Below are 19,672 nucleotides of genomic sequence, written 5' to 3' on the forward strand. Positions count from 1 at the left end.
CGCGAGATCACGTGCTCGGCGGGCGGGCGGCGCCGGCGGAAGATGGCGGGGTGCGGCGGGTCGCTGTGCTGCTGCTGCCCGCAGTGCTGCGGAGAGCGGGAAAGCCGCACCCCTGAGGAGCTGGTACGGCTGTGGAGCCCCGCGCGTGTCCGGCCGCTCGCCCTGCGGCCGTGCTTCGTCGCTAAGCCTCGGGCCGGGGAGTGCCTGAGAGCGGGCGGGCGTTGGGTGTTGCTATGGCGCTGGGCCCTGCCGCCTCAGCCCGCCTCCCCGTTGCCTGCCGTGCTGCCCTTCCTGCTGCTGAGCTGTAACGTAAAGCCCTGTGCGGGGTGGCGATGTGCTGACACGGCTGGAATAAGCGGCTCGGCATCCCTGGGGGTGTGCGGTGTGGAGGTGTGGCTCTGAGGGATGTGGGCTGAATGACCTTAGAGGGCTTAACGGTACTCTGATTCTGCTCTGTGGTTGTGCATTTATCTGACATAAGCGATGTTTTCATTGCCCACACCTTAGCTTTGTGTGCAGCGATCCTCGTTTTGGGATCTGCATTCATCCCGCTGATGATTTTTCATTTCATGTTGCCCTTTTGTTCTGTAGACAATCCTGGGAGAAACTCATGAGGAGGAAGATGAGATCCTGCCACGCAAAGACTATGAGGTGAGCAATAAGCATCAGCTCCCATCAACTTCCTAAACATCTCAAGTGCAGGAGTCACATCAGTGGGGCTGGTCTCCTTTTGCAGCAATAGAACAAGGAGCAATGAGCCAAAACGGCCACATCAAAGTTCTGTATTAATGTAAGGAAGAACTTTACTGTCAGAGTGAAGGAGCACTGGGGCAGGCTGCCCACAGAGGTGATGGAGTCTCCTTCTCTGGAGCTGCTCAGGATTTGTCTGCACGCTTTCCTGTATGAACTGTTGTAGAGAAAATGCTTTGGCAGAGAGTTGGACTTGATGATCTCCCTTCCAACCCCTACAGTTCTGTGATTCTGTGAAAGAAATGCACGCAGCTTTTGATCAGTTTGAGTCTGAAATGGGGCAAGCAATCAAACTGCATCACTACAGTTAGATTTCCTTGGCACTACAGGAATGCCAAAAGCTGCTGCTTCTGCAAAGACCTGCTCTGCATCCATTGACATGGCATTTGTAGGTTAGAGCCCTGTGCTCTGAGTAGGTCTTGAACATCTGCTGCTTAAGTCAGCTTCTTATTAAGAAAGTGCATTTTCTGAATCTGTTTTCTTGCTTTTTAAAAATAAACAACATGAAATGTACATTCTCTTGTGGTCTTATGTCATTGTGGCTGTAGAAAGCATCCACAACTCCTTGCTCACTGTTTTATTGCTGACTGTGGTGTCGTGCTGGTTCAAAGCAGATCTTCCCATCTATCAGGTCCTGAATCCTACAGGAGATTATTGGTTGTTAAGTGTCTGAATAGTGGCCCTGAGTTATTTAGAGGAGCTGCTGTCAGCATGGATGTCAGCAAGCTGTTACTACTTGGTGGAACACCAACCTGTTACCCTTTGGCTCAAAAAAGTGAAGTTGATACAGGTAGAAAGTAGTGATACTTTGTGACTACAGTGGGACAACTATTACTTTAACTCCCTCCTCTGATGAAGTTCAGAGCTGATGCTGCCTGTTGAGAATTCCTACCTAGAGCTTCTGCTGTAATTGAAGATTAAATCTGATGTTACCCCTTGCACTGTCACATTGGAAGTACCTAAAAAAGTAAGGTCTAAATCTGTACATTCTGACTTTAATTTAAAGTTGTATTAATCAGTTTATTTTGTTCCCTATCCTGATCTGCTCTTTAACTTCTCAATTCTCAGAGCCTGGCTCTGCTGGAAATACTTAAACAAAGTTGCTTACAGAAGTTTTGCCTCCCACGCTTGTTTGCAAAACAAGCTTTGGGGAAGTAATGACTTCTGTAATCTTTAACAAGGTCATCTGTGAGCAGATTCTTGCACAGTCCATAGCAGCTGATGTTCTTAGGTTGACCTTTTGGCTTTCTTCCAGAGCTTGGATTATGATCGCTGTATCAATGACCCATACTTGGAAGTTTTGGAGAGCATGGACAACAAGGTAGGAACTTGTTTTTTTCAGCTTTTAGTATCTTGAGAGCTAAAGCTGTAGAAAGTCCACCTTTTTCTGATCTCTGTATGTTCCTTTGACCAGGCTCTTTTTTTTTTTTTTTTAATCCTATTTCTAAACAGAAAGCCCGGAACTATGAAGCAGTGAAATGGGTGATGGTTTTTGCCATTGGAGTCTGCACAGGACTGGTAAGGATCATGCTGTTTGGGATAAGATCAGCAGGAATAAGTTTGAAGTCAGTGGCAAAGGAGGGAAGATGAGTAAACATTTATGTTCATGAAGTGGAGAACTTCCTAGTTGGAGGCGGCTTTTGGGAATTAAAGCACAGTGTTGATGCATTATATTCCAGGAGAGCTTTTTCTTCTTCCAGATGTTGCTGTATTTTCTTTGCAAAGTATTCTTACAAATTCTTTAACTCTGCAGAACTTGTCTAAAGTGAGCACTTAATCAAACAGAATGCCATTTTACAGTTGAGCCGTGTTTATGTTTGGCAGCGCAGACTTCACTGTATGTGCTTGAAAATCAGCTTTTCTGACTGTGTTAATGCCTCAGTTAAACATCAGCTTTCTCCTGTACCATGACATATGTTGTAGGTGTTAAAAATGCTACCAGATTAATGCTCTGGAGTGAAATAATTCTGGGATGGATCTGTCTCAGTGAGAACAAGGGAGGCACTGAATTTAAGCTTCCCAAGTTACTTTACTCTGAATACTTACTCTGCATTCTTCATCTTCTGTCCTCTCACGTGTGTGTATTCCTGGTAGGGCTTGCTGGAGGGTGGTCTTTGTTGCTTGTATGTAGTGATTTCTGATGACAGGTCTGTCTTTTTTTTCATAGGTGGGCCTCTTTGTGGATTTCTTTGTGCGGCTCTTTACCCAGCTCAAGTTCCGCGTCGTACAAAGCTGTATCTTTTATCTGATGGTTGGAGTCCTGTTGGACTCGAGTGACCCTTTTCTTCCTATTGCCATGTTTTGCTCAGAGCAGCTGATTCTTTTAGACTTTTGCCATCAATCACATTGTTGATTAATCAGGTTTGAATATGCCTGTGTTGTTCAGCCCTCGAAACCAAGTAAGTAGTTTCGGTATCAGTATGTGGGCAAAGGCTAATCTCTGAAAGATTGAGTTGTTTCCCTTCCTTATAGCTCACCCTTGAGCTCTGGCTGGGTGATGGGTTCTCTGATGGGTTGTCATCTGCCCTGGCTGGAGTTGGAAGCACAAGTTTGGCTCTTGGTACCAGACAACACCAAATGATTGTGTGTTAATGGGAGGAATGTTGTTGTTTTCCTTGACCCTTCGTGCAGCGGTGGAAGAATGCACTGAGAAAGGCTGTCTTGCCTTGTCTTTACTGGAGCTGCTGGGGTTCAACTTGACCTTTGTTTTTCTTGCAAGTCTTCTAGTCCTGATCCAGGTAAGATTTAAGTCCACTGCTGCACTTTACACATTCTTCCTTTACTCTGACATGGGTTCTAGGTATGAAGCTTCCTTCTTGCCCACAGCCCAAGGCATCCTACTAACTTCACAGTGTCATTTGATTTAGCTAAATAATGTCTCTCGATCCCCTGCTGTGCCTTCTGATTGAGATGTTGTCAGTCAGCTTTGACATCAGTGTAGCACAGCATCAGTGTTTCCTTTCTGCAGCCTGTGGCAGCTGGATCAGGAATTCCTGAAATTAAGTGCTACCTCAATGGGGTAAAAGTTCCAGGGGTTGTGCGGCTCCGGACGGTGGTGTGCAAAGCTGTGGGAGTGCTCTTCAGTGTAGCAGGAGGTAAGAAGGGCTGTGAATATCTTGTTTGGGCAAGGAATCACTGACGGGAGAGAAATGAAGGTGGAGGACGCAGAAGGCTTCTCTGCCTTTCTGGTGAAATGATTTTGATGGGCTAGTTGTGAGAGTCAGTAAGACAGAAGGAATGGAGCTGTTAAGGGAGCAGGTGCTCTTCTAGGTTGGTTAGCAAGAAGCATCACTCTGTGGCTCAGAGGGAGACATGAGAATTCTCCAGAACATGTTATTTAGAGCAGCCTGAAGGAGGCTGTGTTGTAAGCAGCAGGGCACACAGTAACCTGGGGAGTTCAGGGTCACTGAGGGAGTAGTCTTTGAGTACTTCTGCCCGATTTGCAAGTCTGTTCACAAATCTTTGTGGGGCACAGGGTTCAACAGCTCCCTTTCCCTAGAGAGGAGAGAGGAGCCTGAACTCAGCTGAGGTGTTGGAAACCATTTGTATACCTTATGGCCTGGTACAGAGGAGTGGTGCCATGCCATGGAAGTGGTGAGATGATCTGTCCTGGCATTGTCAGCAAGGAAGAGGGCAGGAAATATACTGATTACTTTTAGTGAGTACTATTGGTGATAGGTGGGTGGTTGGACTGGATGATCTTGAAGGTCCTTTCCAACCTTGGTGATTCTGTGTGACTTATCAATCTTATTTTTCCAGGTCTTTTTGTTGGGAAGGAAGGTCCGATGATCCACAGCGGTGCTGTCGTGGGTGCAGGTTTGCCCCAGGTTAGTGCTGGCCTGGGCAGAAAATCATTCTGTTCTTCAAGACATTGATTAGGGAGCAGCAGTCCACACTACTGCTTTGTGTAAGAGTACTGTGAGTAGTAAGTTTCTATCACCTGCATTTTCTAAATCTTTACTTTCTTTGTAGTTCCAGAGTATCTCACTGAGGAAGATCCAGTTCAACTTCCCATATTTCCGCAGTGACAGGTACTGTCTGCAGGGTGAGGAGAAGAGGGAAAGGGGAAGGAAGGGCGAATTGAGCAGACTTCCTTGGGAGGAGGGTGGCTGCCTGAGATGAATCAGTCACTTATTTTTTTCTGTAGCATCCTGCAGCCTCATTCTGCAGCAAGACAGCACCAGGATCCGTAACGTGACTCTTCCATGCTGTCCTTAAGGAATCCCAGCTCTGATCTCCATATTCACCAATGTTCTTTCATACTGCTCAGCAAATCTCTACCTACTTAAAACCTTTTATCTGAGTAGTTAAATGGTTTCATTGTTGGTAACAAGCTCAGTTATGCACCCTCTATGACCAAGATAGGCTCCAGAGAAGGCGGTTCCACCTGAATGTGAACAAAAGCTTGCCCTTCCCTCTCTGGAATTTTTCCAGGTGATGCTGGAGCACCATGATTTGGGATGTTTCCTTGTATACTTAGCAGTCATGTAGCACCACGGTGCTTTGTTCTGTATTGGTGCTCTAGAAAAAGAGCATGGTGCTGCAACAGCTTGCTGATCAAATGGTGTTGTTTTCCATGGCCAGTACTTCTCCCCACTGTTACTCACACATCCTTAGAATATATCAATAAATGGGAACTGTTCCTTATTTTGTGCGATCTATAAGCACGTTCACAGCACTCTGCTGCTAAACTGGTGTTCTTTTCTTCTTCAGGGATAAAAGGGACTTTGTATCTGCTGGAGCAGCTGCAGGGGTTGCAGCTGCCTTTGGAGCCCCAATTGGAGGTACTCTTTTCAGCCTGGAAGAAGGTTCCTCCTTCTGGAACCAAGGACTTACATGGAAAGTGGTAAGTAGGTGCCTGGCTCTCTCTGTGTCTCTTCCTTGAGCTGGACCTTGGAGAGAACTTGTCTGTGAAGGCATTCACATTATTCTGTGTCTCCTCCTGAGCCCTCCTGGTAGGGGAGAGATTGCTTTCTCTATCAGTGCCCCAGAATTAATACAGATCAAGGGCAGAGAGTAATCTGGTACTGTCCAGAACTACAAGACAGCTTTATAGGTGGCATAGTTTTCTCAAGTACATGAGAGAAATGGCTTTTATGCCTGGACCTTTGCAACCCATTTCTCTGAGAGCAGAGTAAGCAGGTGCTGAATTTCTTTCTGCTGTCCTGTGCCTTGAGGAGCTGTACTGCAGCAATGCCCTGTACATTCTGTTTGTGGATTTTTCTGCCCATAGTGCTTGGTTTTGTGAAGTTGACAGTTTTTCTAACAACGTGTCGTATCTCATTATGTTTTTGGTGTTTCTTACACAAACTGCCCTGTTGGTGGGATTCAGTTAGTCTGCTGTTTCTCAGCAGGGATTTGAGGAGCCAGGGATTTGCTAAAATGGCAGCTCTGTCAGAAGGCCTCAATTCCCCCTCTGAACAAGCTGTGTTAGTGCCTTGTAATTTTTTCTTAACTGTAAATTACTATCTCTGATTAAAAAAAAATGCTGGAGGAATTACTGGGTGAAATTCCTAACTCTTCTTATGTGGGAAGCTGGATCAGTTGATTATAGTAGTGCCTTCTAAGCCTGCTCTCTTTTGCAGCAGGAAATGGGCACCCTCAGTAGGACCATTTTCATATGGCTTGGTGTTCATGAAGCATAATGACCATTTTCATAAGGGTTCTGATGCTTCTTTCTCCAGCCATAAGTCTGAAGGAAGGGCTGACTGTGCCAGTTTTAATTGTGATTAATTAATTTCTTTCCATGTTTTAACTTGCTTAGCTTTTCTGTTCCATGGCTGCCACCTTCACCCTGAATTTCTTCCGCTCTGGGATTCAGTTTGGGAGTTGGGGGTCTTTTCAGCTCCCTGGTCTGCTGAACTTTGGAGAGTTCAAGGTAAGATTTAGCACTGCTGTTATTCCCTCTTTGGTCAGTTCAGTATTTCTTGCTGGTTTTGTGGATACATGTCTGTGTGTTTGATTTAAGGGCCATTATGTTTAGCAGCAGCACACTGATGGCCTAAGACAGGTTTGCTCCACTATGGTCGTAGCTATCTTGCTGTTAAGGCAGAAGCAGTGGCAGGAAACTACAGCTACTAATGGGTTCCTTATGCTTTATTGCACAGTGTTCTGAGTCTGATAAGAAGTGCCACCTCTGGACAGCTGTGGACTTGGGCTTCTTCATTCTGATGGGAATTGTAGGAGGTCTTCTTGGAGCCACCTTCAACTGTCTGAACAAGAGGCTCGCAAAGTACCGCATGCGGAATGTGCATCCCAAACCAAAGCTTGTCAGGTATTTGTGCTCTCTTGAGCTTGTGCAGCTGTCTCATTGTGTTCAACATCCCAAAGCAAATGCATCAATCTAGAGGACTGGAGGAAAAGCTGGATGTATTCATATTGAAATCACAAAATGAAGCATCTATAGAAATTTAAAAATGAAAACCAAAAATGAATTCTTACAGTTTATTGCTGTTTCTGTAATTACTATGGTGGAGTACCAAAGGCTGGAATCCCCCTATACGGGCTGTGAAGGGGGCTCTCATGTTTATACCTGAGCAAAATAGAGCTTCATCTCCATGCAGGATTCTTCTGTATCTTGTCCAAACAGATGTAGAAAGAGTAGATTGTTATCTTGTGTGGTTGAAACCACAACTAATCTCTGCCTGAGGCATTTAGAGAATTGCCATGCAGTTCTGGAAGCTGACTGATGTAGGCAGTGTTCTTAAATGAGAAGCCCAGGTTTAGAGGGGAAAAGGAAAAGGTATTTCAGTAGCTGGGAAGGAGGTAGGAGAGACTGTGCATCAACCTGTCCAGCGTGTCTAGACAGGATAGTCATCTATGTTGTAAAGATACAGAGAACATTGTTTCCATGTGAACAGCATCATCACTGAGCTCTTCCCTGTGGCTTTTTATATGTGACTAGGTGTTCTGAGAACAGAAATAGCTCCTTTAAGGGACAGGAAATTAAAAAAGGGAGCTAATGCAATCCTGGCCACCAAGTCATAATTCAGCCTGGCTTGCAGGCTCCCCTGCTTTCAAGTATTAAGCTGTGGTGTCTGCTTCTTCCTATTTCAGAGTCAGAGCCCACACTGGGTTATGGGTCTATGTGTGGCTTCAGTGTGTGGTTTCTGCTGTGTGCTTACAGAGTCTTGGAGAGCCTGCTTGTGTCACTGACTACAACCGTTGTCGTCTTTGTGGCCTCCATGGTTCTGGGGGAGTGCCGGCAGATGTCTTCCACCAGTCACACTGGCAATGACACTTTGAGTATGCAGGTGAGAAATCTTCCATGATTCCATGTTTGTCGTCTTCATATTCACCCATCAGAAGACTACAGGCAGGTAACGAGCTCTTGATGCCATGCAGTATGTACAGAAAATTTGAATGGAAGCTTATGGGCAGTTGCAGAACCTTAAGGTAATAGTGAAAGCTGCAGTTTGTGCTTTTGTAGTTTGGCAAATATGCTCAAGCTGTGAATCAGTGTGTTGATGCTGCAGGCCTAATGTCTGCCATTGTTGTTTTGGTCTGATCATCTCAAATTATGTGCTGAGAGCCCTGTACAGAAGGGTTACTCCCATTCTACACAATGGCTGACATAGCAGGGAGTAGATTTTAACTCTTCATGTCCTTTGTGTTCTTCATCAGGGCATGTCAGAAGATGTGAATTCAAGCATCAAAACATTTTTCTGCCCAAATGAAACCTATAATGACATGGCCACCCTCTTCTTCAACCCTCAGGAGTCAGCTATCCTCCAGCTCTTCCATCAAGATGGTGAGTAGCTAGCAGGCAGTGCCTTGTGCTATTCTTAGGGTTCAGAGCTTCATTTTGCTTGAAAACAGTCTTGTTGCAAGAACCATAAAGCTAAAAGCATCTTCAAGCTCACGGGGCTGCTGGTACAAGAGAGTAAAGACCTCTCCATGAAAAGAAAGGCCTGCTTTTCCTTCTTTTCTGCTTACTCACTGTCTTCATGTGTGTTTGAACTGTGAGACTGTTGTGAGATGGGTCTGCTGTGAGCTGAAGGGTGGATGGTGGAAGACTGCTATCTGTTCCACAGACCTTTTCTCCTTTAGTCATGATTATTCTTGTGTTGCAGGTACTTTCAGCCCAGTCACACTCTCCTTGTTCTTCCTTCTCTATTTCTTACTCTCCTGCTGGACATACGGGATCTCTGTGCCCAGTGGTCTTTTTGTGCCATCACTGCTTTGTGGGGCTGCCTTCGGACGCCTGGTCGCCAACCTCCTCAAAAGGTGCATTGAATGTGTGTGAGAGATGTGCTGCAGGTGCATGCTGAGCTCTCAGTCAGGTTATTCTAATCTCAGGGCTCTTTGTTTTCCCCTAGCTATATTGGCTTGGATCACATCTACTCAGGAACCTTCGCACTGATTGGGGCAGCAGCATTCCTGGGAGGGGTGGTCCGGATGACAATTAGCCTGACTGTAATCTTAATTGAATCCACCAATGAAATCACCTATGGGCTCCCAATAATGATCACACTCATGGTGAGTCTTAACTCTGGCTTGTCGAGCATGTGCCAGCCCTGAATCTTTCTTTCTACTGTGGCCACCTTGAGCCAAGAAGTCTTTTACTTGGGGGAACAACTCAGGAGGCCTTCTGTTTGCTCCACAGGTAGCCAAATGGACAGGAGACTTTTTCAACAAAGGAATCTATGACATCCATGTGAACTTGAGAGGAGTGCCTCTTCTAGAGTGGGAAACAGAGGTGGAAATGGATAAGTAAGGCTGCTACTCTTGGCAGGGCTGTGGGTTAGAGTTTGTCTTAGAAACATTCCTCAGAAAGGAATGTTGTAATGAGAAAGGATGTTGCTGCATGTCCAACAAACCTGGCTGCATCAACTGCTGTGAGAGGAGCTGGAAGTTGTGCATCAGGCCTGAGCAGGAAATAGGTGCTGGAGCCCTTGCTGAGGAGGGTTGGACAGGTGGAGATCTGAGGAGCTGATGAGATGCATGCAGCAATCTTGGATTTTTCTGTTTCCTCAGACTACGAGCCAGCGACATCATGGAACCCAACCTGACCTATGTCTACCCCCACACTCGGATCCAATCCCTCGTTAGCATCTTGCGCACAACTGTTCATCATGCCTTCCCTGTTGTGACTGAGAATCGGGGCAACGAGAGGGAGTTCATGAAGGGAAATCAGCTGATCAGCAACAACATCAAATTCAAGGTAAGAAGCTGCTTTTTCAGCAAGTCCAAGAATAAAGAGTTTGGTTGTGCAGGTGGAAGACCCCTTCCTTTGTTATGTAGATGATTTTCAGTGCAGGATTCAGACCAGACACGAGCACCTACCAAAATACAAACTTTCCAGAAATGCAGTTTCATTCCATTCTCCTGATCACGACAGAGGCAGAACAGAGGGCTGCATTTCTAGAAGCAAAAGTGAGGAAGGTTCCTTTTAAGTAACCAGTTCAGGATAGACATGGAGAAATTCTGGATTCAGCACTGAAGTATTGAATCCACATTTGAACCTGATAATAATTGCCTAAATGCTTCTCTCGTTCACATAAGGAGGAAGGGGGAAACAAAGTTGCAGTGAATAATGAATCTAGCAAAAAGGTGCCTGACTTCCTAAGCAAACAGTTTGTAGTCACTCTTTGACAGTTGTTGACCTGCTCAGTGAATATCTGAACATTGTTGTGCACAGAAATCCAGCATTCTCACCCGAGCTGGAGAGCAGCGCAAACGGAGTCAGTCCATGAAATCCTATCCTTCGAGTGAGCTGCGCAACATGTGCGATGAGCACATAACAACAGAGGAGCCACCAGAAAAGGAGGATTTGCTGCAACAAATGCTAGAGAGAAGGTGAGATCATAAAGGTTTAGAAACAGGGTGTTTCTATACAGTCCCCATTACTTCATATGCTGGAGGAAGCAGTACTAGCATCCATGTTTTAGAACTGTTGTCAGGACTCATTAGGCAGTGCTGGAACCTGCACTGAGTCCTAGGATAATAGTTTGATGCTGACTTTTTAATTTAAATTTCCATCAAGTATCTACACAGAAATATTACCTGGAGAGGATGGACTACCTGGGGAAATGCTTTTGCTGTAGAAATTGATACCTTATTTTCTGCAAAAAAACCTGAGTGCTCTGTGAAGCTCATTCCTCCCAAGAGAGGAGCTAATGAGTTTTTTCTGTAGTACTTGATATCACCTTTCTGGTAACTAGGCTGAGTCAATAGGCATGTATTGCAGTTGTTTCCAAGCAGAAGCCCAGTGTGGTTAATCAGTTTCTAACCTAGTGTTGTGACATGTATGGGTGGAGTTGCACACTGCCATCCCACCAGATACTCCAGCTTTTATTAGAATCTGAGTAATTTGGCACTGAAAACTGCTTTAGTAGGAAGTGAACTTAAACTGATAGTTAGGAGACTATTTCCACTCTGCTGCTGGTGTAATGCTCTTTCCATGGTAATGGCATTTGACCCTTTGCTGGTTGTCTGTAGAAATGACTTGCTTGTCTCTCGCAAGAATCCCTGAAATATTCTGGAGAAGGTTGCAAAGACCAGAAATAGCAGTTGTTTTGGAGGATGGGATGTGTGTTTCTCCTTATGTTCAGGCAACTTACACCATGCATTTATTCACAGATACACTCCTTACCCCAATCTGTATCCTGACCAGTCTCCCAGTGAAGAGTGGACCATGGAGGAACGTTTCAGACCTTTGACCTTCCATGGCTTGATCTTGCGCTCACAGCTGGTCACCCTCCTTGTCAGGGGTGTTTGTTACTCCGAGAGCCAGTCAGTGAGTCTTCCTAATCTAGAACTGTAGCAAAGACATCTCTGCCCTCTGAGTTCAGCAAGCTGGGGACAATATTTATGGGCAGACAAGAATATTTTGCCTATTTTTAACATTTTACATCTAAGGAAAGAGAACAGCTACTGTATTTGGGATGAAGAAAATTGGCTCATGCAAGTGTCTGTTGCATGAAGGCGCAAGTAAAACTGGGGAATGGAGAATGGATCTTAAAATACAAGTAGGGCAAGCAGCAGCATATACTGTGTCTTCTTGCTGCCAATGAGCCAAGCTTTTACCAGAAGATCTTCAGCTATTGCTGAAATCATTATGAGCATCTGTGTTTGGGGCCCAGTTTTCACAATCCTATTTTTTTCCTTCCCACATGTTCATGAAATTTTGGGGTTGGAAAGGGCCTTCAAAGGTCATCTAGTCCAACTCTCCTGCAGTGAACACCTACAGCTCAATCAGGTGCTAAGAACCCCATTCATCCTGACCTGGGAGTCCAATCTTTGGAGATATTCGATCCATGCCAGGGCTTCATTGTTATTGTAAAATAAACACTTTTTCCTTATATGCAATCTAAATCTCCCCTGCTCTAGTTGGAAACCATTTTCCCTTGTCCCATCACAACAGACCCTGCTAAAGAGTCTGTCCCCTTCTTAAATACTGACAGGCCCTGGAGCCGCCTTTTCTCCATGCTGCACAGCCCCAGCTCCTAGCCTGTCTATGCAGGGAGGTGTTCCATTTTTGTGGTCCCCTTTGGGCATGCTCCAACAGGTCCATGTGTCTCTGTTTTGAGGATTCCACATCTGGACACAATACTCCAGGTGAGGTCTCACCAGTGCAGAGCAGAGGGGCAGGATCACCTCCCTCAACCTGCTGACTGTGCTTCTTTTGATGCTGCCCATGATATGGTTGGCTTTCTGGGCTGTGTGGACACACTGCTGGCTTACATCCAGCTTGTCAGTACCATCAAGTCCTTTTCAACCAGGACGTGCCAGAATTTGGAGAGCATATCCATTACTCTCGTTGTATGGTTTTACTGAGATGAGCAACTAGGAGGAATGCTTTTGGAAAAGGCATTTTTGTGTGGGGAGAGGAGGAAGGCAGTCTGAATAAGCGTAGGTCATTGGGAAGCACTGTTAGCTGTGCTGCTTGCAGGCTGTGAACTATGTGGGAAGGTGGCAGCTTGATTCAGTGGCATTTGTTTTAATTGCAGAGTGCAAGTCAGCCTCGTCTGTCTCATGCAGAAATGTCAGAGGATTATCCCCGCTATCCAGATATCCATGACCTGGACCTCACATTGCTGAACCCTCGCATGATAGTGGTAAGAGATGCACTGCAATGTGACAGTGTTTCCTGATAAACATTTAGAGCTGTTTTAAGCCTTTAAAAAGTGCTAAGAGTACGGTTGAGCTCAACCCTCTGTGCAGTGGCCAACATCACATGCTTTTCACGTGTTCATCCAGCCTTGTTTACGTGTGGGAGCTTCATGGACCTACATTTATCCTGCTTAGAGGCTTTCTGCAGCATTAGGCTTTTCTTAAGATTATGGGTTAAAAGCAATTGTGACAAATGAGGTTTCTGAAAATAAAATAACTTTGTAGAGAAATAGAATACTCCCATAGATGGATATGCTGTCCAGAGATGAGAGAGTTGGAGGGGCTATAGCAATTGCTTATTAGTGATTTCCAGAACTACTGAAAATGCGTTTTGTAAATAATATCCTGTTTTTTCTTTCTTAGGATGTCACCCCATACATGAACCCGTCACCCTTTGCTGTTTCTCCAAACACTCATGTATCTCAAGTCTTCAATTTGTTTAGGACAATGGGGCTCAGACATTTACCAGTTGTGAACGCAGTTGGAGAGGTAAGTCCTTATCTCAGTTTAGTCTCTGTTAAGCAAGGAAGCAGATGTGGTTTTTTGCAATGTTTTTGCCTTTAGGAGAGTTAAGATCTGTTTTAATGTCAAACAGGCACATTTTAATGGAGTCAGAATGTTGTGGCCTTAAGACTCTGGAGCACTGTTAATTGCTGTGACTTCATTACCATCTTTAGTTTTCAACTCTGCTCCTTGTCTTCACCCAAAGGACATGCAGACTGCCTCCTCTCTCAAGTTATAACGGCATGTGGAGGCATGTCTTGTAGCTTTTAAGAGTCCTGGAGCTCTTAAGAAGTCAACAATTTCACTTATTTAACAGCTTTATTCAAGACCAAAAGTAGAATTTCCCTTATAGTGGGACAGGAGGTTTTCCTGTTGGACAGGAGCTTGCATCCTGTTCTTACTTGTAGGGGCAGCAAAACAAAATTGTGCTCGTTTCACCGTAGTTGTCTCTTGCCATCTACAGTGTGCAGGAGTAGTCAGTAGGTGTCAGTAACTTCCTATAAGCATAATGAGAAAATGTTTCCCTTAAGCCTGCACAGGGAGACAAAATCTTGGTAATAATAGCCAGAACTGGTCTGTCCGAATGAAACAGCTGTGCTGTCTTTGCCTTTTGATGTTCCTAATAGCTATCCTAAATAACTTGTTGGAAAACATGCGCTGTAAACTCATTCCACATTTAATACAAGATGCTCCTGCAGTACCAGAGAGCAGCCCAGCTCTGAACTCTCGCTGTGTAAAATTACTGAGCTGTTTCATTGGCTGAGATGTGTAGTTTGACTTTCCCAGCAGTCTGGCAGAGAGGGCCCCTTTTGTGACCTGCTAGCTGGTGACAGTCAGTGTGCATTCACCACTTTGCTTGTTTTACTGCTTCATCTTTAGAGCTGCTTAGAATTTTGTGTGAGCAATCTGCAATTCTGTCATGTGGCAAACGAGATGTCTCTAAGCTATATGAGACAGCTTTGACATTTCCAATAGCTTTTCCTTTATAAGCAGGGGTAACTATTGCTGTGTCCAGATATAGCAGGAGCTAAGCTATCCATTTGGGTGTCATTAAAGCAGTGTACCTTGCCTGTAGATGTGTGCTTCAAGAAGGGGCTGTAGGTTTGGAACTTGAACCCCCCTGTAAGTCTGTATTGACCAAGAACTGCTTGGAGGTTCTCACTTGCTCTTTTGGGTTGGAAAGAACAGCAGCTCTACCATGCACAACTCTTAGTGGCACGTCTGTGATACTGACATGTCTTTCTTTTCTTTTTTTCTTCCTCTTTAAGATTGTTGGGATAATCACTCGGCACAACCTGACCCACGAATTCCTGCAGGCGAGGCTGAGACAACACTATCAGACCATTTGATGCCCCTGCCCATCCTGCCCCACTGCTGGTGTGGCTGCCTCCCTCTTCCAAGCCTGCACACGCGCTTGCATTCTGCTTGGACCAAACAAGGCCCAAGACTGGCCATTTGGCTTCTCACACGCATATCAAGCCTGGGGAGCTGGAAAACATCTTGCTAGCCAGAGAATTAGAGGAACTGCTTGAGTCCAGAGCTACTGACTAGTCTCAGGCACTTGGTTTGACCACTCTTCATCCAGGTTTTTTCTTTTCCTGTGCCCTAGCCTTTCATCAGATGTTGTCCCAGCAGTATACGTTCTGCTGTTTTGGTTTGGTTTATTTTTGAGGCTTGGATGAAAGAACCATCTAGCACCATTCTACCCTGTGCAGAGAACTGCACCATCTTTTCCCTGTCCTCCTGTGCATCTCCCTTCTCCTCTTCCTCTCTTGTTCCTGCAACTTTTGCCTTACTTGTGTAAGAGGGGAATAGCTGTCAAGGCTGAGAGGAGATAATGAAGTTATCAAATTGCTGCTTTGGAAGATGGCTTTTCTCAAAAGCAGCACAAAAAGCCAACTCTCTGGAAATGCACATCACTTTGTGGGTGCTCTCAATTTCCCATATTCTTCCACCCTTGCCTCCATTTTTTTTTCCCCCCTAAGTTTTCAACTCTTTCCATGGGAGAGCATCCTTTATGTAACATTTTTTGACAACAGCTGACTTTTGAGAGCATTTTTGGAAAATCAGGAGTTCCAAACAGTTTAATTCTAGTTACTGCCTGGACTATAAATATTTAATACACTGAGCATCTCAGAGAAGGGAGATTTCTTTTTCCCTGTTAGCTGTTGCTACCATTATCTCCCTGCAAGAGATGCTCCTAAGGTACGTTGTGGCACTCAACTTGACACTCCTGTATTTATAGGTACTGTGTTCTTGTAGTGACCCAGCAGAGAGAGCCTGGGACACCTTTAAAACTACAGCTATAGAGGAGGGAAGCCCACTTCCTCACACTACAGAGAATTTTGATTTCTGGAGGCAGTTATAACTGATGTTTGGTTGAATGATCTCTGTAGTGAGAGGAGCTGGTGTAACTTGAGGCTGCCATGCAGGAGGGATACTTGCTGCTGGTGACTGGCAGTTAGGACTGTACAGCAGGTTGGTAAGTGAGGCTGTCTGGCTCTGAAAATGATTGGAATGACATTTGCAACTGCAACAGCCAAATGTCTGTGAAGGTAAAAACAGCATTTAAAAGCCAGTTGCAGCCAGTTCACTGCTTTAGCAGGTACCATCCTGGCCAGCACCTGTATTGTTCCAGCAGGCACCTGCCTTTGTGAGTTTTGCATGCAGATAACTGTGGGTGGGAAGCCAACGTTGTGCCTCCAGGGGCTGCGGAGTTGATTGGCTTGATAAAGCACAGAGCATTCTCTCAGCCAAGAGACTGGGCTAAGTAACACAGGGAATGTGTCCCAGGAAAGCTTCTGCACAGTGTCTGAGCACTCCTTTTAACCTGTTGTCTGCCATGAGGACCTAGTGAGGTGAGAGATGCAGCAGAAGGAAATTGGCCGTTATTTTATGTTCTGAAATGAGGAATTCATGTATGTTGAAGCTTTACCTGACTGAGCCTGAGGAAATGGTGCCCTTTCCTTATATGTTTAAGCACTACATCTGTTAAAGCAGCCTTTTGGACTTAGTGGAAGCTAATTGTTGCAGGGCAGCGCTCTGCAAGCTGCTGTAGCTAGGGCCAGGAAATTTGGTGTTTAGGACACCAGCTGTAGTCTTCACATATGGCTCTTCAAGTCACAGGAGCTCCTTAGATGATTGTGTTGCCTTTGCAGTCTGGATAACTGAGGGACAGATACATTCTCTGGCTGTGCTTGCAAGAAAGATGGTTAAGTCATGGGATGCACTTAGTTTTTGTCCTGCAGATTAGAGATGGGTCTTGAAACAAAATGTTGAGGTAGAATTGGCCCTTGTCATACAGAGCAGAGCACAGCTCTGCTGGAAAGGTTTTTATCAAAGCTGTTCAGAAGCACTTAGATTTTTTTTTTAACTTTTATTTTTTAATTCCCAGGACCATTTGTTAGCCATGGCTGCTTTCCAGGGTTGATTAAAAAGGCACCGACACTAAAGAGCAGAAACTGATTCATTCTTTTCTCTTTCTTAACTGTGGAGCTTGTAGCAACAGCTCTTGTCTCCTCCACTCAAAGCAGTTCTGCTGGCTTCTGAATACTTTGGCTCCATTTCAGGTAAGGCAAGCAAGCTCTTAAACTTCCTAGGTTGAAGAAAGGTGTTTTCCTGCAGCCAGTACCCATCTTGTGCCTTCGATCTCAACTCCTTAGCTGGGACAGATGTAGCATTGTTCTTAGAGCATACAAGCTGGTATTGGCTTCTGCTGTTGACTTCCAAGTTGTTTCCCTGTGTATAGAGTAAGGTTGTTTTCTCTGGATGTACTGCAGTTGGTTTTTAAAATCTGGTTTTTCCCTGAAAACTGGTCTTGCACTAAGCTACCCTGAGAAACTTCCAGCACACCTTTGCACTCCCTGAAGCTTCAGTTGTTTAAAATATGCTTCTGCTAACCTTCCTTTCATTCCAAGGATTTGTGCTCAAGCTGTTACAATCCCATACTGTCAGAGAACCTCTCAAGGAGTGCTCTATGTCTCTCCATGCCAAATCCTTTTCTTCTTGCTCATGTTGAGTGATTGTGTGGAAGGTTTTTTTTCATTCCCTGCACCTGAATCTGAAGTCCTTAAATTGCCATGAGCTGTTCCCTCCTGCTTTATTTCTCTGCACAAGCTGCAGCAGCTGAGGTAGCTGCAGGATTTCCTCCCCTTGAGGCCTGGAATTCAGTGATTTAGGCAAGACAGGCTGAAAAATCTTGCCAAAGTTTGAGCACCAGCTCTGCATCCTCATGAGAAAGCCTTCAGTCAGCTGTCAGCACTGTCTGCCCTGCCTACACATCTATCTGATTCAAACCTTCCTGCTGCAAAGCACACCTGTTTCACCCAGTCAGTACAGAAATCTTAACTAGTGATAGCAGGTGACCCTCCTAGCTTTTTTTGAGGGGAAATCTGAGTGTGCAGTCACTGGTTATACATGACTTGCAGAAGGGAAATGGCAAGTTATGTGATGTTTGGAGATGCAGCATTTCACCTCTGCCTAAATAAACCATTCATGTTCTCACACTTTGCCACTCGCTGCATTCCTTTCTAACAACACCCTCACTGCTTTTCTTCTGGTTAATTAGTGGTTTACCAAGGCATTTACTTTTAGCATAGGTGCCTACAACCTGTTACTCAAAACAACACTAAAGGAAGAGGAACCAAGAACTGGATTCGTATTTATGGCAGAAGTTTGGGGTAATGTGGGGCACCTGCCTCATGGTTTCCTGTGCAGTGTTAATTAACTGTGAGCCATTCCAATGGTAGCAACTTACCTTTCCATTTGTTTCTTTTTGCACTGTTTTTGTTATGAAATGATGTAAGCTAATTCCACGGTGTATATAAATTGTATTATTTTTTAAATTTGTATGAAATCATTTTTATTTGAACGATGGCACTTGGGAAGTGTTTGTGTAACCATATGTCATGAACCCATAACTCCATAACATGTCTAAGAGTAAAATGTTTGTGTGTCTCCTTCAGCACTTCAAAGCCTTTTGATGTTTCTAGTGTTGTCTTATTTTTGCCCTTTGTTGTAATAAAACTGATAGAACGTGGGAATACCCACGAACGTGATTGGAGGAAGTGGAGTAGTTGCTGTCTATGAGCTACCTGGATCTAAGTTTATTCAGAAGATGCCCTGAGGCTGGGCAGAAATGGGAATTCTTATAAACCTTTATGTTGCAACCACTCTAGCTCTATATTCTCTCAGAAAAGGTGTTTTAAAGGCAGAGATTAAGAGATGTTTGATAAGGAGCTGCATTGTGCTTGGGAACTCATGCTTTCCACTCTCCTCCACGTAACCCATGTTTAGAGTGCAATATTGCACCTCTTGTTTTGCAGACGATATCTCCAAATTAATTTTAATTTCATGTTTAGTTCCTGTTTGTGAGCATACAGCCAAGAAGTTGTGGCAAATTTTGATCTTTCATCACTTGCTTATAGGCTAAAAATGTAAGTACAGTCCTTGAGCACTGGATAAGTACTTGACCTAAGAGCTCACTGCCTTTCCATGCTTGATTTTCTGTCTTGGGTTGCTGTGGTACGCAGGATGCACGTAGCAGCTCTTACACGAAGTCAGCCATGATAGGCATGGACTGAAATGGGTGAAAGCTTCTGTTGGGAGGGGATAGCAGACCCTGCTGTGGGCTCTACATAAGTGATGTGGTCCTCTTAATTAAGGTGCCTTCCTAGGAAGGAATCAGAGTTGAGGAGAGGCAGCAAAATAGTAAGGGAGGAAAATGCCTCAACCCTTGGTAATAAATGCAGTAACACGGAAGGAAATGAGAGACATCAATTGTCGTCTTAAAACCCATGCACATCAACAACTGCCTTAGAATAGCAGTAAATAAAGGAGGTAACAGGCTACCACTCATTTGTCTGCTTTCTCTCCCAAAGCACACACACAAAGAAGAGACTTCTGGTCGTGTTGTCAGGAGCAGCTTGTCAGTTTGGTGTGATATCAACCTTCTTGCAGAAAATACAAGCAGTGACGTTTCTTGCTTGAAGAACAGTAGTTGTCATGTGTTTTATCAGGGGTGATAGAGGTGGTTAGGAGAAAAGCTGTGCAATAAGTTTATGTTAAAGCAACCAGCTACATATTTAGATTTAAGTCCCTTTTTAATGAGATTTATAGGCTTGTCAATTAAACCATGTATTACAATCCCTGCCTATGTAACAGAAGCCGGTGTTGTTCAATGAGATTTTATTTTTCATTTTTTCTTTCTTTGCTGGCAACATACGAACCACCATCTTCAGCAGGTCTGTATACACGTACAGGTGTGTGTCATGCAGTGCTTACATAGGAAGAAACAGGATGGCCA

General features: G+C 44.7%; 1 protein-coding gene across 1 annotated transcript; it reads left to right on the forward strand.

Annotated features, from left to right (window-relative positions):
* The first annotated feature begins 6 nt into the window (after window positions 1-6).
* On the forward strand, window positions 7-18,425 carry CLCN6 (Cl-/H+ antiporter 6). The gene is made up of 23 exons (XM_031613641.2): window positions 7-123; window positions 592-651; window positions 2,006-2,071; window positions 2,203-2,268; window positions 2,918-2,984; window positions 3,382-3,488; window positions 3,719-3,845; window positions 4,510-4,577; window positions 4,723-4,781; window positions 5,464-5,596; window positions 6,515-6,628; window positions 6,858-7,024; window positions 7,877-8,003; window positions 8,374-8,500; window positions 8,823-8,976; window positions 9,069-9,228; window positions 9,356-9,462; window positions 9,727-9,913; window positions 10,391-10,548; window positions 11,332-11,488; window positions 12,702-12,809; window positions 13,228-13,353; window positions 14,637-18,425. Exons 1-23 carry the CDS (start codon window positions 43-45, stop codon window positions 14,715-14,717), a joined length of 2,607 nt encoding a protein of 868 aa, XP_031469501.1. The 5' UTR covers window positions 7-42; the 3' UTR covers window positions 14,718-18,425.
* The last annotated feature ends 1,247 nt before the right edge of the window (window positions 18,426-19,672 follow it).

This window comes from Phasianus colchicus, chromosome 22 (genome assembly GCF_987193195.1).
Source record: "Phasianus colchicus chromosome 22, bPhaCol1.hap1.1, whole genome shotgun sequence".
Taxonomy (NCBI): domain Eukaryota; kingdom Metazoa; phylum Chordata; class Aves; order Galliformes; family Phasianidae; genus Phasianus; species Phasianus colchicus.

Excerpts from the sequence above, each read along its gene's own strand:
- CLCN6 (XM_031613641.2), top strand. The coding sequence starts at position 43 with ATGGCGGGGTGCGGCGGGTCGCTGTGCTGCTGCTGCCCGCAGTGCTGC. Across the intron at positions 9,914-10,390 it reads GCAACAACATCAAATTCAAG|AAATCCAGCATTCTCACCCG; the intron begins GTAAGAAGCTGC and ends TGTTGTGCACAG. Across the intron at positions 13,354-14,636 it reads TTGTGAACGCAGTTGGAGAG|ATTGTTGGGATAATCACTCG; the intron begins GTAAGTCCTTAT and ends TTCCTCTTTAAG.